This window comes from Heteronotia binoei, chromosome 13, assembly GCF_032191835.1.
Source record: "Heteronotia binoei isolate CCM8104 ecotype False Entrance Well chromosome 13, APGP_CSIRO_Hbin_v1, whole genome shotgun sequence".
NCBI lineage: Eukaryota > Metazoa > Chordata > Lepidosauria > Squamata > Gekkonidae > Heteronotia > Heteronotia binoei.
The window spans coordinates 70183068-70200428 of NC_083235.1; the positions used below are offsets into that span (position 1 = coordinate 70183068).

General features: G+C 46.5%; 1 protein-coding gene across 1 annotated transcript in view; it reads right to left on the reverse strand.

Annotated features, from left to right (window-relative positions):
• Window positions 1–8847: 8847 nt before the first annotated feature.
• The window catches only part of QRICH2 (glutamine rich 2), a 72484-nt gene continuing 63970 nt past the window's right edge, over window positions 8848–17361 (reverse strand). Inside the window, exons 18-20 of the mRNA XM_060253548.1 lie at window positions 15730–15817; window positions 14373–14498; window positions 8848–9306 (exon numbers count right to left, since the gene is read on the reverse strand). Of these exons, the coding sequence (XP_060109531.1) occupies window positions 9167–9306; window positions 14373–14498; window positions 15730–15817 (354 nt within the window). The 3' untranslated portion in view covers window positions 8848–9166. The remainder of the gene's footprint in view (window positions 9307–14372; window positions 14499–15729; window positions 15818–17361) is intronic.

Sequence of the window (17361 nt, forward strand, 5' to 3'; positions counted from 1 at the left end):
GTCGCGCTTGTTAGCTGTGTCCAGTTTGCACATGGCCGTGAATGCTAGGATCTCATAGTCCCATTCCCAACACACAAGCGCGTGTCCCGTATTTCTCCCCAGCACACAAAACCACATTAAAATAACCAATCGTATCAATGTATTTTAAAGCATATGTACTTAATATTGCTTAATATGAAAGGAGAGACAGAAATCTTATCCAGAGACAAGGCTTTTTTTTGAGCAGGAATACACAGGAACACAGGTTCAGCTGGCTTGGCCAGGGCTCTTCCCCCCCCCCCCCCTTTACATTAAATGAAGGAAGAGTTTTTCATTTTTCCTCTTCTCCTTTGATTGGCTTTTCCTACCTAATATCAGCTAAACTCAGGAAACTGCTTGGCTGTGTGGCTGACTCCTGAAGTGAGCGAAGGAAATGGATCTACGGCGAAAGACTTTATACGCAACGTCTTCGATTTGTCTATCTGCTACGTTTTTTTAAACCCTGCTCTTTCTCCAAGGAGCAGCAGGTGGTATGCACAGTTCCACCTGTTTTATCCCTGCAAAAATCCTGTGATATAGGCTGGGCTGTGCTACCTAAGTAAACTACACGGCTGTGACTCCAGAGCGATGCAATTTGAACCTGGGCTTTCGGGCTTCTAGTCACTTTAACCGTATCATCATACTGGCTGTTTGTATTCTTTTCTTGCTCACAAGATGGGAGAGAGTGTTCCTAAGGGAAGTGATAGGTGGAATGCCCTGTGCAAAGTGAATGTCTTGTTAACAAAGTCCAGAAATCGTGTGTGATTGAACCAATAAGGTGTGTTCATCAGGGGGTAAAAAGGGCCTCCGGCGATTATTGCAGTTTGTCTTCACTGAGGAACTAAATAGTACTTAGGTGCAAAGTGACTCAACTGTTTTAGATCATCTGTGGCAGTAAAAGGCAGACAATTCTGTCAGGCAAGGTACAAAAAAATGCATTTATGTAAATACGGTAAGTCCTGAGACTTGGTGAGCCTTTATGCTTTTGCTCGCTGGATGCAATAATAGTTCTCCAAAGAGCTGCAAAGATCCTCCTCCTCAAATCCCTGTGGTATCTTAGCACTACCCAGAACTGCATGTGCAATTCCTACTGCCTTTCAAAGTACAATATCAATTTGGCAGCCCTTTTATGCTTGTGTGTCAGAAGAAAGGACCGATTTTAGTATCTCCATCCTTGCTTCAGCACAGGTGGACAGCATTCAGCTCTTCCAAAGACTGGTGTGGAATACAGGCACAATGTGCCTAGGTGTTCTGTCAGTGGCATGTGTATGACTGTGACCTCACGAAACAGGTGGAAGCTCCCAGGAACATTCAGAGTCTAAGTCGAAGGGAACAAACTACTCTAAGCCTCACAGCAAGATCTGCATAAAGAGGTGCAAAGGGTTTTTGTTTCGTTTTGAACCTGTTCATCGTTTTTAGCTGTTTTGTATTAGCTGGTATTTCACCAGCACCCAGTCCTGATGACCCCCTGCTGGTCATAGCATTCTTTGACCTAGTTTGGTGTAGTGGTTAAGTGTGCGGACTCTTATCTGGGAGAACCGGGTTTGATTCCCCACTCCTCCACTTGCACCTGCTAGAATGGCCTTGGGTCAGCCATAGCTCTGGCAGAGATTGTCCTTGAAAGGGCAGCTGCTGTGAGAGCCCTCTCCAGCCCCACCCACCCCACAGGGTGTCTGTTGTGGGGGAGGAAGGTAAAGGAGATTGTGAGCCGCTCTGAGACTCTTCGGAGTGGAGGGCGGGATATAAATCCAATATCTTCATCCACCTCACAGGGTGTCTATTGTGGGGGAGGAAGGGAAAGGAGATTGTGAGCCGCTCTGAGACTCTTTGGAGTAGAGGGCGGGATATAAATCCAATATCATCTTCTTCTTCTAGTATTTCTATTTCCTGCTATTCCCAGTTTACAGATGGGGGCTGCCTTGCCACAGTTAGATGCGCAAACATTAGCAACTCCTTTCCCTTTGGCTGGAACAGGAGAGAAAATGGGGATGCTCATGCACAGCTTGGCTGTCCCGCCAGTGCATGCATCTGATTTTCGTAGGTCCTGTCTCTAGTGAGAGAAGGTCAGGATCTGCATGTATGTGCATACCCCATCGGGATTGCCCTCTGAAAGCCTCAATGCCTTGAACATTCTGCATTCCTGTACTTACTTCATTTTTGTATGCTAAACGTACACTTTTGCTCCACTCCAGGGCTTTTTTTGAGCAGGAACACAGTTCTGGCTGGCTTGGCATCATGGGGTGTGGCCTAATATGCAAATGAGTTCCTGCTGGGCTTTTTCTGTATTAAAAAAGGCTTGCTCTACTCTATGTGTATGCGAGTAAGATCCCTTTATCTTGAACATGGGAAAGCACAGTACTTTAGAAGAAACAAGCCAGGAGTAGGACTCTTGGGAAGGAGGGGGGGAGCAGGGTAAATGGAAGGACAGGGAAAATGGGCATTACAGGGGTGGCTAAACTGTGGCTCGGGAGCCACGTGTGACTCTTTCACAAATATTGTGTCGCTCTCAAAGCCCCCACTACCCAGTCGGCCAGCTTGGAGAAGGCCTTTCGCTCTTTAAATCACTTCTCCAAGCAAGCCAGCTGACGGCTCGGGGAATGCATTTAAAGTTGCTTTCTTTCCACCTCCAGCTCCCTCCCTCCCTTTATCTCCTTCCTTCCACCCTCCCTTCCAGCTCAAACATCTGACATTCTTGTCTTGCAGCTCTCAAACATCCGATGCTTATTCTATGTGGCTCTTTCATTAAGCCAGTTTGGCCACCCCTGTGATAGAATATGCTGGGTCTGAGGGCATGTGCAGACTGCCTGCTGAGGTGGATACATAGCTATAAGAAGAAAACTCCAGTACATAAAATATTAAAATTAACTCGTGTATTTAACCCTTGCATACACAAGAGTACATGTGGAAAATGTTAATCATCAGACTTTAGCAAGTCTCCAGGGAAAAGGAGGTCCCTCCATCGTGGCACAGGTATTGCAAGACACTTCTCTCTTTGCACCTTTTTGATTCAGAGGTGCTGGTGATGGAAAGTACTGTCGAGTCTCCACCAATTTAGGGCTGCTTCGTAGGGTTTTCAAGAGATGAACAGAGATGGTCAGTAGTACTGATCCTTCTTAGCTTCCGAGATCTGATGAGATTGAGCTAACCTGGGCCATCCAGGTCAAGGTTCAGAGGGCATAAGAGGAAACAGGCAAAAGCGTTCTTGGCTGCAATGGAAATGAGAAGATGGACTCTATGGAATACAGGTCCCAAGTTGTACATATTTTGGTGATTATTTGGAGGTGTGGATCCTGGTGGGAAGATGATGACAGTACAGATGAATTTAGGACTGGGGGGGGGGGTTGTGGATTTCCTCAAGAGTAATCCATTTCTAATGACATGAAAGAAATAAGAGTCCAGAACTCAACACCTTTTTTCCCTTAATGATCTTTTCATATAATAACTGTTTGCATTAAGTTCCCTAGCATTGAGAATTATATCTATATGTGAGTTAAAAATCCTCCTAGGTATCATGAGACCAGGTTTGTTATTTAGCAACAGTCTCCCCACTCTAGTAGACAACACTTCGGTCTGCTATATTTTTTCCAGTAAGTCTTGCATACAATCTTTGCCAAACAATGCATCTGAATATTTAGAAGGGTTTTTTCACATGTATGAAGAAATATTGACGTATTTAATGCAAACAGTTATTAGCAATTGGCAGAGGGCTTGAGGAGAGCACAGTCTTCGTTTGGGCTCAGTTCCTCTAAGAATGGTTACTTAGCATCTCAGTTGACAGTATGCAGGGCTTTTTTGAGCCGGAATGCACCGGAACACCGTTCCAGCTAGCATGGGGAGCGTTACGGCCCCCCATGCCCGCGTTCCACCTCAGCCCAGCCAGCTTCCCAGCCGGCGGGGGTCAGGGGCAAGCTGGGCATTCGCAGCATTTTCCCACCTCTCTGATGACGGGTCGGGGTGGGGGGGGGGCAAGCCGCACATCCACGGTGTTTTCCTGCCTCCCCAACCTTCAGCCAGGGTCAGGGGGGCCGAGCCGCACATTCACAACATTTTCCAGGCTCCCCGATGGCCGGCCGGGGTTGGGGTGCCGAGCTGCGCATCCGCAGTGTTTTCCCGGCTCCCTGTTGGCTGGCTGGGCTGAGGGTGGTGAGCCGCGCTGGGCTGTGTCCTCCCAGGGCCTGACTGGCTGCGATGCTTTTGGAGCCCAGCTGCAACATTGGCTTTGTTACTGGCCATGGTTCCCCTCTGTGGAAGAGTCAGCATTGCATTTAAGGTAAGTTTGTTGATGCTCCTCCACCCCACCTGCATGAAATCCTTGCTTGCTCTGATCCCCTTTATTTCCCTTTTTCTTTCTCTTTCCTTCCTTCCTTCCTTCCTTCTTTCAAACATATGACATTCATGTCTTACAGACATCTGTTTATTTTATGTTGCTCTTATATTAAGCAAATTCCTGTGCTAAGGGCTCTTTTGGGTCACAGCCAGTGTTCCCTCTAAGCTGAGTTAGTGTGAGCTAGCTCACTGATTTTTAGCCTCCAGCTCACAGGTTTTTGTCTTCTCTCAGGAAGGAGAGCACAATAATTTATGCAGAGCACAATAATTTATGCAGTAGCTCACAACTTCAATGCCAGTAGTTCACAAAGTAGAATTTTTGCTCTCAAGACTCTGCAGCTTTAGAGTGAACACTGCCAGCCAATGCCTCCCAAGTGATTGCTAAGATGTCAGCCCAGATGCTCTCTCACATGTGCATAGATGAATACCCTCAACAAAGAAACGTGGCCACAACTGAATTGCCCGGGTGCCAGCATCCACAGTGCAATCCTAAACAGATCTATTCAGAATTTTGTTGAACTCTACTGTTGTGATTATTTCTAGGAAGGTTTGCACCTTAGAGACCAACAAGATTTTTGGGGTGCAAACTTTGAGAATTAAAGCTGGGAGGTGTATACCTCAAAAATATTGTTGGTCTCTAAGATGCCAATGGACTTGAGTCTAGCTGTTCTCCTGCAGACCAATACAGCTGCCCTCCGAAACTATCCTAAAATGTGGACACAATGAGAATATGGAGAAATGATCTAAATGGATTGCACTGAAATCTCCTGGGATAACTTGTTAACTTTTGGGAGGACTGTGTAGATGTGTATGTTTCTATGACACCGTTCTAGAGGAACACGGAAATAATGAAGAATTCTGTTTCCTAAGAATCTCCCACTTCCATTCAAAAAGCAGTTTTCTAGCCGTTATGCCTGTAAAGCCATGACCTCAGTAGCCGAGACTATCCTGATCTCATAAACTACAAAGGGTTGTGGCTCAGTGGTAGAGCATCCCCTTGGTATGCAGAAAGTCCTAGGTTCAATAGCCAGTTAAAAGGATGAGGTAGGTGATACGAAGGAACTCTACCAGAGACCCTGGAGAGTTGCTGCCAGTCTGTGTAGACAATACTGACCTTGATGGACCAGTAGAAAGCAGCTTCATGTGTTCCTGTATGTTGGCCGTGGCTAGTATTTAGATGGGAGGACCTCCCAAGCAATACTCCCTCTAAGCTGTGTAGTCTTGTGAGCTAGAATTCAATTTTGTGAGCTACTGGCATCAAAGTTGTGAGCTACTGCACAAATTAGTGTGCCCTGGGGCCGTTTTTCCAAGCGAAGGCAAAAATGTGTGAGCCGGAAGCTAAAAAACTGTGAGCTAGCTCACACTAACTCATCTTAAGAGGTGGATGTGGCTAGACGAATATCCTTCTGGTGATGTCAGAAGCCTGGCCTTGCATGCAAATGATGGTGATGTCAGCGGTGTGGCCCGTTATGCAAATGGTGGTCAGAGGTGTGGCCTAGTATGCAAATGATGGTGATGTCAGAGGTGTGGCCTCGCATACTAATGAGTTCCTGCTGGGCTTTTTAAACAAAAAACAACAAAAGCCCTGACAGTATGCATAGTATCTGTAGTTGCAAGGAACAAAATGCCAAGGGTTTCCTGAGCTACAACAGGCTGGCCTTCGCAGCAAAGAAACATATTTATTTGAAGCATTCACATCTCAGTTTTTAACCACAGCTTTGATAGTTGAAAAACCGTATGTCAACTGAGGATTTCTGGGTGTGGAAGGTAGCTTCCTGCATAGCCATCCATGCACTGCTACACCAAACGAACGGAGGCTATCAACAGAGCCTTCTGCCCAGAAAAGAGCCTACAGTCTAGCTACAGATGCTGGTAGGAAATGCCCCCCCCCCCAATATTAATCCCCTTTCATATTTGCTGTATGGAAGCCTATTTGTATTTGAAACAGGATCATATCGGAGGAATGTTTTCTTGATCCACCTTTGTATGTATAGTCTGCTAACTGGAATGTGTCTTTAGTTCATTCATTGTGCCACCCAAAATAATCCTCCAAAGTGTTGAGTTGCCTCTTAGTGGGGGGGGGGGGAGGAGGCAGTGCACCAAAAGTAGCCATTCAGCAAATGTAATGATTACTAGATTTATCCCATCACAAACTTCTCCATGTTCATATAGCCACCCAAACTCAGTGGCCTTCGCCCCAAGTTGTCTTTCTGAACAAGTCTCTGAAGTTCCTTTGGTGTTGGGTGAAGCAATACTTCACTCCTGCAGAAGTCTGGCAGCTATTTTGAAAATACCGGCATTGGCACATCTCACTCCATTGGCTGCTACTGTTCAATGTCCCCCAAACCAATATATTACCTTCTTTCTGCTGTTGCGTTCAATTTTTTTTTTTTTTAAATCACCATATTCTTAGTTTCACATCAAGGTATCGGGAGTTAATGAGAAACATGAGTGAAATCAAAGAACTCCGGAGAGGGGTAAGAGCTCTCACTTTGCTCCAGGTGCCTGGGAAGATCAAGGTTTACCTTAGGGACCGCCTCTCTCCATGTGCTCCCTAGAGAGCACTGAGATTCAGCTCACAAAACCTTCTGGAAGTACCTGGGCCAAAGGAGGCCAAACTAAAAATCACTAGAGAACAGGCCTTCTCTATAAAAGCACCCCAATGGTGGAACCAGCTGCCGGAAGAGGTGCGGGCCCTACGGGACATTAGCCAATTCCGTAGGGCGTACCAAACTGCCTTCTTCCGGCTAGCCTTCCAAGATGGAGCCTGAAATAAACATCACGCCATCATTAACATTAATATAACTGAGATAGCAATGAGATGAGACTATTTTAGACTGATTTTAGACTGTTTTAGATTATGTAAAAATTTAATGGTAAATTTTATTGAATTGTATAACTGTTTTATTGTTCAACATGGCTTTTGCCATACCTTGTAAGCCGCCCTGAGCCTGCCTCGGTGGGGAGGGTGGGGTATAAATAAAATGTTATTATTATAAAGGTGAGTTCCCCTCTCATTCACTACTTCTTTTGCTGCTAGCGTGTGCTGCCCAGAATGAAGTTTGTGGTGCTGGTAGCACAGTGGACTCTTGCTGGTGTGAGCAACAGGGGGAAATGCCAGACTGTGACCTCCTTTGATGACAGCCACTAGGTTGGAAGAGGTCCTGAGAATGCGGCCAGGGCAAGAAGACTCTCCCACAGCCCCTAGCTGCAGTGTGCTAGCACCCTGGCACTGAAGCGGGCAAATGGACCCTTCCTGTTACATCACGAGACATTCTGCAATGTTCCCCTGGTCTAGGTGTATTCTGAACGATGTAGCTGAGCATGCAAAGAACTACAGCCTTATGGGGAAACTGGTGTTATATTTTCCACTGGATGCTTATTTGGTTTGGAAAACGTCTGGATTTCTCAAATGCTGATTTGTGAGGGAGTTAAAAGTTTTGGTCGCACAAAAGTAGAATTAGATGCTTGTCCAATCAAAGCAGACAGAGCAAGGAAAGTACAGACCTGAGATCAAAGGAATAAATGTTCTCCTTGTGAAGCCCGCAAATATTTTCCCTTGCTTCCTCTGCTATTTTGGGCTCTGTGAAGTTTCTCATTAACTCATGTAGTTATATCATGTGGTTAGGATGACTGAAGCTGAGCAGCCGACTGCTTAAACTCTCTTAAACCTCTGTAGCAAATAGCAAATTGTAGAAGAGGAGATTAGATTTATGCCCCACCCTTAATTTGGGAGTCTCAGAGCATCTTACAATCTCCCTCCCTTCCTCTCCCCACAACAGACAACCTGTGAGGTAGGTGGGGCTGAGAGAGCTCTCCCAAGAACTGCTCTTGAGCAGAACAGTTCTGAGAGAACTTGTGACTAACTCAAGAGCACATCAGCAGCTGCATGTGGAGAAGCGGGGACTCAAACCCAGTTCTCCCAGATAAGAGTCCCGCACTTAACCACTACACCAAACTGCCTTTCCTTTCATACTCCCAAACTCACTTTGACCCATGTAAAGGGCAGACACTAACCTGGAAACTCAATGACAAATGGGACATCCTCCCCCCTCAAGAAGTCTGCCTGCTGGGCTTTGCATTGAAAACCCACTTTCTACATTTTGAAGTTTAGACATCAATATTGGTTCCTGAATTTGGTGACAGTAATTCATTCCATGTTCAGTATGAACAGAAGGACACATTTTAGCTGACCTGTACCTGCTGAATCCAAAGCAACAGTTCTGGTCCTTGAACTCCAAGAGAAAACTACAGCAGTTAAATACTGCATGTCCCAGCATGCAATGCTCTGCCTAGAGTTGCAGCCTCTCTCTACCATCACACCCGGTAACGGCAACGGAACAGAAATCCGCTAGATCACAAAATGGATCGCTCTTTTTTACAGCCTTCCTTTTACGGGGCTGATCTTTGTTGGCGATCAGAGTACATTCTGGGATGTCAAGATAATCTGGAAGGAGGGAAAACGGGGAGATGATGCTTAAAATCAGCAACGTTTGCTCTCTCTTCAGCTTAAACGAGAATTCTGTATTGACGAATACATTTTTCATGAACAAATAAAATGAATGAATTGCAGGACCTCTGGAACATCGGTTTCTGCAGAAGGAAGGGTTATCCACCATACCCCCCTCCCCAAGAAACATCACTCTGTGGAACAGGCCGGGGTTTGCAGCCTCCTGGATACACAGAGTGCAAGATGGCCTCGATCCTGTGGCCGCAGGAGTTCTGCACAGCCTTCCTCCCCCCCTTCGTTCACTTTTTATTGATCTGGCTTTCGTCTCCAAGAACTATGTCTCATTAAGGCACAAGGCAGGAGTCTCTCTGCTTAGGCGGACTGCTCATCGGATCTTTGGCGCGAGGGGATTTCCATGCGTAGCTCTAGTGTTTCTCTGTCCTGCGTCCCAGGGTCCTCGGTGTCCCTTAAAGCATTTGGGGACATCGCAGACTTCTCACCTAGTGACTTAGCTGCAAGGCAAAAGAAAAGCAACGGCCGGGCCTCAATCATACTTGGTAGAAGAGATGGTGCTACCAGTCAATTATCTGTGTGTCCACCCAACCCCTCTTTCTTGGCCCAATATTCATGCATTTCAATACTCAGTTGACGTTCCTGTAAGCCTCCATTCAAGGCTTCAGTGGTTAAAAGCAGGCAAGTGGTGCCTATCTGCATAGAAACCATTCACGTGACACTCTACGCCCCCCTGCATCCGATTGCACGTGCCTGGCTACAGTACTCTGGGGCATGGAAACGAAACTTTGCGCTTTTTGGAGCTGTCCCAGGTAACAATACATTCAAATTCAAGCCCGAGATCAGCTTTTAAAACAGGCCCTCGGGACAGACAGAGGCGAGTCCCATTTCAATTAAGCATGCGAGTAACTTTTTCCTATTCTACCCGTGATTGTGACCTAATTATGTAAAGCTTGCTGGCAGGAATGTGGGATTCTCTGTGGTGGGGATCACAGCTGGATTCTTACTCTGTAGATCCTAACTCTCTTCGTCTCCCTAGATAAGATGCCAGCATTAACAGGGAGATTAATCCACTTTCGCAGGAGTTATAAGGGCACATGCCTTCTTCACATTGCTAAACCCCAGCACTGAAAACAGATCTTGGGACCGAGCCACGGCTCAGTTTAAGCTTATGAGCATATGAAGCTGCCTTATACTGAATCAGACCCTCTGTCCATCAAAGTCAGTATTGTCTTCTCAGACTGGCAGCGGCTCTCCAGGGTCTCCAGCTGAGGTTTTTCACACCTATTTGCCTGGACCCTTTTTAGTGGGAGATGCCGGGGATTGAACCTGGGACCTTCTGCTTACCAAGCAGATGCTCTTCCACTGAGCCACCATCCCTCCCCTAATATGAACATATGAAGCTGCCTTCTACTGAATCAGACCCTCGGTCCATCAAAGTCAGTATTGTCTACTCAGACTGGCAGCGGCTCTCCAGGGTCTCAAGCTGAGGTTTTTCACGCCTATTTGCCTGGAGCCTTTTTTGGAGATGCCGGGGATTGAACCTGGGACCTTCTGCTTCCCAAGCAGATGCTCTACCACTGAGCCACCGTCCCTCCCCTGACCAGCAGTGGCTCTCCAGGGTCTCAAGCTGAGGTTTTTCATGCCTATTTGCCTGGACCCTTTTTTGGAGATGCCGGGGATTGAACCTGGGACCTTCTGCTTCCCAAGCAGATGCTCTGCCACTGAGCCACCATCCCTTGGCCTCCATTTATACACTGCCTGTATCTTTTCACACGAGTCTACGTCAGTTGTGCGTCACTTTCTCTTGTCTTTTCAAAGACTCGTTTGGAAAACTCTGGAAGCTTCAGAAGTTAAGGTGCATGCAAGAAGTTTCTGTTGGTAAACGTGTGCGCCTGAATCACTCCCATCTTTACATTGTTGGGCTTTCTGTAAGGGTGTTTAGCCTTTCTTTGCCTTCTCTAACATGACTGAGGACACCTTAAAAACTAGCACCGTTGCTTTCAAGGCTATAGCATGGCATAGGCTATTCCGTGCTGGACAAACGTGATGCTCTCAGGGCTGCCCCACGCATTACAAAGTAATAGTTCCAAGTATACACACTGTTGGGTGCACTGTGGCATGTAAGAGACACACAACGTTTTCAAAAGAACATGCAAAAGTAGTGAGATGACATGGTTGGCTTGCCTAGTTTCTCTGCAGCGTGCATACATGTTGCACATGTAGTCCAAAAGCACGCCTTTGACTCACACGTGTTGTGGAATGTACTGCTAATTTGGTAATGTATAAACAGCAGCTCAGGGACCAGACAGCAGCAGGGTATACACTAACAGTCTCTTGACATTCACATGCAGATAGACAGCAGGATCTCCTTGGTCCTCTCATGCCAGCTTTTTGCAAAAATGCATTTTATCGGGAGGATTTAATTGCTCTGCACTGATGGAGCGTGCGCTTTCACCTTCATCTTCCCTGCTTTCCAATCTCTTTCCCCACATCCATCTGTAGAGGGCAAGCGAAGTTCATTGGCAAGCCCTGTGCATTTCTGCGTTCATGGGTAAGCAAACAGAGCTCTTGGGTTATGCTAAACAGCTCCGTGATTTCCTGCTGTGCTTTTAGTCTGGCATGCATTCGCATTGTTCTAACTGACTGTGTTTGCAATTATGTCTCCGATGCGATTGTTTCACACCTTGGTACTACTAGAAGCAAGCTCTCTATAATGGACAGATGGATTGGCAGGAGCCGAGACTGCAAACAGGCCTGGACTCAGCCAGCCAGCGAGTCATCTCAGTAGGAGCCTTTGCAAAACGGGGCTACCAAGGGCTTGTTGGGAAAGAGTCTCAAGCGATGGCCACTTTTGCTCCTGAAGAGCTTTAAAAAACAATTTCCTTTTGTTGTTGCTTACACATCATGCAACCCTTTGGGAAAGAGGGTAATGAAATGTAGCAGGGATGACCCTTTATCTGTGCAGTAGGTAGATGCTCTCTTCCTCATGCCAGAAACTGTAATGGTGTTCTCTCATTTTAATTTGTTATCAGCATTTCCTACGGTTCCAGAGTGGAAGGTGAAAACTGTGAGCCCACATAAAAGGGCACGGGGGCACAACAGGCAGGTAGAAGACTGACCGTTTCTTGGGGGTGGGGGACAGTTTGGGGCAGGGAGTCAATACACTCCCATTTTGAGCCCACATCCCTTCTACTGGGAAACGGGAACAGCAGCCAACAAGCTACTGCAGAACCTGCTTGCAGTTTTAGTAATGCTGACTGCTGTGCTGAACATAAAGATGAGTGCGGTTTGGTGATTCTGCAGAGATGATTTGGTATCAAACACGGGATTTAATATTCTGAGCCTCTCTGAGAAGTTTGGGTTTATTTTTTTTAAAAGGGGGGGGGGTAGGTTTGGCAGGCGCAGGCTGTTTGTATACTTTTCTGAGTGCTGCGAGTATTTCCCTCGGGATAAAATCTGCAAAGATAACAGAACTAACCTATACGCTGGACAAAGGCCACGCAGTCTAACCAAACTGGTTTACTATTCTTATTCTCTTCGCAGAGAGTTCTGGGAGACGTAGTTCTTGAACGGAGGGGCTTCAGGTGAGGAAAAGAGTCCAGCCAAAATACAATTCCCAGAGGGAGTAATCAGAGTTATCATTTTATTAATATCACTACACCTAATAGTCAAAAGGCTGACCCCTGTACCAATCATAAAAGCAGCAAGGCCGGACCACCCACAGATTAAAAAAAGGGATTTCTAAATGTGAAAGAGATTCCTTTGTTAGATTGAAAAAAATGAACCTGTATATTAACCATACGCTGCTTGAGGAGGACTGAATATGCACCGCAGAATGTTGCGAGTATTTAAATCAGTTGTAAAGAAAGAAGAGAGGATGGATTTAAAGAGGGGTGGGTTTAACCTGCCTCTAAGGATTTAAAAGCCCTAGAGGAGATGACTTCTGGGATGTGGGACTTGAATTTCCAAAATACCACACACACCCTACAATACTTCCTCAAAGGTCACCAGCGCTTCACTACATTTATCAGTTTGTTCTGCCGCAATTAGCAGGTGATATTATTGACTTCCATGCCATGAAAAGCTTCATTTGCCCACTTCTCTATAGTAGGCCTCTATGAAAGGGGCAGAATTCCCTCCCCCTGAACAGCTGGCAACCTTAAGTATATGTTTTGTAACTAAACAAACTTGGTAGCTCATGGAACTCATAAATGCAACAAAAAACAGGAAGAAGAAGAAGATATTGGATTTATATCCCGCCCTCCGCTCCAAAGAGTCTCAGAGCGGCTGACAATCTCCTTTCCCTTCCTCCCCCACAACAGACACCCTGTGAGGTAGATGAAGATATTGGATTTATATCCCACCCTCCACTCCGAAGAGTCTCAGAGCGGCCTACAATCTCCTTTCCCTTCCTCCCCCACAACAGACACCCTGTGAGGTAGATGAAGATACTGGATTTATATCGTGCCCTCCTCTCCGAAGAGTCTCAGAGCGGTTCACAATCTCCTTTCCCTTCCTCCCCCCCAACAGACACCCTGTGAGGTGGGTGGGGCTGGAGAGGGCTCTCCCAGCAGCTGCCCTTTCAAGGACAACTTCTGCCAGAGCTATGGCTGACCCAAGGCCATTCCAGCAGGTGCAAGAGGAGGAGTAGGGACTGGGGAATCAAACCCGGTTCTCCCAGATAAGAGTCCGCACACTTAACCACTACACCAAACTGGCTCTCCACAGGAAAAGGTAGGGTTTCTACATACTTGGAGCAATTTCTCAGCAGAATGTGATTTCATGAATCAACTACAGAAAGCCCCCACCCCAGATATGGCCTGATGGTTACTGAGCATTGCTCCAGGAAGGAACAGAACGCTGAGAGCAATGGCAGAGGCAGTAAAAGTAAAAGGCAACAATGTGAGAGACGGGGAAATCAGCTTGCTTTAAGCTCCTGCGCATTCACAGCATCCTGAAAAGGAAGACAAGGAATTTCCAAATGACTTCTCACCCCTGCCCCTAATCCAGTGAGTCATCCCAGCTAGTTTCCTCTAATAGCAAACGTCATGACTGAGTGCCTATCACGAAGGGAACGAAAGCAGCCCTCCTGCAGACCAGACCGGGGGTTCTGTAAATTTGAGGTTCCCTAGATATTAGTTTGTAGTTGTACTTTAATAAAGAAACTCCTGATGAAGAAGAAATGGCCCAGTGAGGACTAACTTTCTTCATTGCCCTCAAAATGTTGAGAGGGGAAAAACAAGCAAAGGGAAATAAGGGAAATTAGCTTTCTCAAACCCCTGATAATATCTTGGAAGGAGAGATTTGGAGCGGGGGTGGGGGGGGAGACTTTCCAAGTTCTTTCTCCCCACTCACCATTTCTCAAAAACCCCAGTGGTATAAAACCAATAAAAGCTTGTGTTTGAGAGCAGAAGTTTGCCTCAAAAGCCCACATTTGTGGAGAGTTCCTGTCCTGTTCCAGTAACAAACCATTTTAAAAGCAAAGTACAAGTCAAAGAAAGAAATTTCTATCGACTGGCTGGAAACACAAGCTCCTGGAAATCCAATTTGAGTCTTGAAGTACCTGACAAGCTGCGCAAAGACCCTCTGGCAGTGTGAGGACGAACTGGGAGGCTGGTGATATCGGGCAGGGTTGGCGGATGCCTTTGGGAGGAAGATCGAATTAGTTTGTTTTTCGTCCTTGGAGTATCTGATGAACAAAGAGGAGGGAAGAAGAGAAAAAGGTTTAATATTTCTGTTCTATGCTTATAATGGGTACATATGAAGCTGCCTTATACTGAATCAGACCCTGGGTCCATCAAAGTCAGTATTGTCTTCTCAGACTGGCAGCGGCTCTTTCTCCAGGGTCTCAAGCTGAGGTTTTTCCCACCTATTTGCCAGGACCCTTGGATTGAACCTGGGACCTTCTGCTTCCCAAGCAGATGCTCTACCACTGAGCCACCGTCCCTCCCCATGAACATATGAAGCTGCCTTATACTGAATCAGACCCTGGGTCCATCAAAGTCAGTATTGTCTACTCAGACTGGCAGTGGCTCTCCAGGGTCTCCAGCTGAGGTTTTTCACAGCTATTTGCCTGGACCCTTTTTTGGAGATGCCAAGGATTGAACCTGGGACCTTCTGCTTCCCAAGCAGATGCTCTACTACTGAGCCACCATCCCTCCCCATGAACATATGAAGCTGCCTTATACTGAATCAGACCCTGGGTCCATCAAAGTCAGTATTGTCTTCTCAGACTGGCAGCGGCTCTCCAGGGTCTCAAGCTGAGCTTTTTCACGCCTATTTGCTTGGATCCTTTTTAGCTGGAGATGCCGGGGATTGAACCTGGGACCTTCTGCTTCCCAGCAGATGCTCTACCACTGAGTCACCGTCCCTCCCCATGAACATATGAAGCTGCCTTATACTGAATCAGACCCTCGGTCCATCAAAGTCAGTATTGTCTACTCAGACTGGCAGCGGCTCTCCAGGGTCTCAAGCTGAGCTTTTTCATGCCTATTTGCTTGGATCCTTTTTAGCTGGAGATGCCGGGGATTGAACCTGGGACCTTCTGCTTCCCAAGCAGATGCTCTACCATAGAGCCACCGTCCCTCCCCATGAACATATGAAGCTGCTTTATACTGAATCAGACCCTCAGTCCATCAAAGTCAGTATTGTCTACTCAGACTGGCAGCGGCTCTCCAGGGTCTCAAGCTGAGGCTTTTCACACGTATTTGCCTGGACCCTTTTTTGGAGATGCCGGGGATTGAACCTGGGACCTTCTGCTTACCAAGCAGATGCTCTACCACTGAGCCACCATCCCTTCCCTACTTGGCAGCACTCTAATAAGGCCGTATCTGCCTTTTAAGACCAGCACTTAAATACTTGTGACCAGGAAAAGGGACAAATGCCACCTGCAGCCCCTGCACACGGGGCACAAAACTCACTGTCCTTTGCTGTAATGGATGAGAGCTGTGTATCCATCCGTCCCTTGTAGATATGACCATCCAGGCCCAGTATATCCACTTCTTCGTGCTAGCAAACACAGAAGAGACCTCAGCTTAGCTGCATAGGGAGACTTTATAACCACAGCTTCACTGTAAGGCAGCAACAGAGTTTCATCCCCTCAGACCTAACTTTTATGACGGAGTTTGAAATGTTTATTGCAGGAGGACCTGACTTGACCCCTTTTGGATAGCAGACTTTGCCAGACTGTAACCTAGAGCTCTATGTAGGACCTTCATATTCGGAAGACCGTGATGGCTGCCTGTTCTTTCCCTGCTCCTAGTCCACCACTCCCTGTCATAAATTACAACTGCCTTCTCTCCTGCTTTATCAGGAAGCTTAAAGGTACAGATTGGATCTCTGCGTTGGAACGTGACAATCTTATTGGATGGTAAAGCCCCGCAAAATGTTGGAAACAGTAAATGGATCCCCACAGCTCATGCCAAACATCCAAGTAAATTTTCACCTCAACTTGCCACAGCTCTGCCCTATTTCCATCTACTAAATTAGAAAGCAGCCGGTCATCAGAACTATTCCCGCAGGGCATATCATTGCAAGATTTAAGACATTCTCTCTCGCCCAGGCCTAAGAAGAATCGCAGCTCACTTTTAACTAAATTTCTAGACCAACGTGAGTGCAGAGCAAAGCTCAACGATGCAACGATAGCGCTTCCTAAAATCTCCGAAATCAAAAGGCTAAATAAAAATCCTCAGCGTAAGCCAACAGTGAGGTACCCTGCGGCACTACCGATGCGCTTTGCTCCCAGAAAAGGGAGGGATGGTAAGGAACAACTCTCCACTGCCAGATGCCGTTTGTCAGCCATTATACTCTCACGTCAGGTGGACTTCACTTAGAATAGTATAAGTGAATACTGAAGCTAAGATGTTAATTTTTAATTTTTTTATGGATTTCCTAATATGACTTGTCTTGTTTGTTCGGACTGTATTGGTCACTGACTGTAATAATAAAGTATGTACGTGGACTTCACTGGTGGCACCACTACTGCTGGCTTTTCTTTCCTTCTAAGATAAAGATGTGTAGGTCTACTTTTTCATTCCATTTGAAAATTAAAAGGGATCCCCATTTTGCGCTGTGGGATAATAAGTGGGTTCTAGGTCTGCAAAAAGCAGATTACTGTCTACTTCTGTCATTTCAATTGCCAGCCAGCAGGGGGAGTGGGATGGGCACAACCCTGACAAAAAGGCGGTTTAAGTTGTTTTGCGGCTGAGTCATGAAACCCAACCAGTTCACGGTGCCACGAACACCACTGAAAGGGGTTTGCAGAAAGCCTGCAAAGCAGCGAAGCGGTGGGGAACTGGCTGCTGGTTTTGCAGCTTTTATTGGGAACAGAAAACAGGAGTTTAAAGGGATGCAGGGTCCCTTTTTATCCCTGCTTTCTGCTCTATCCATGGACTCCTTTAAACATTTATGGAAGTTCCTGATGGTAGACCCATCGTGACTTCAGTTTGCAAACCGCAAACAGAGTCCAGTTTGTTCCCATCCCTAAGTGTAAACTTCAACTTGAGCAAAATCAGATGCTGAGAGAAAGAAGAATGCAACTGGATGAGCTACAG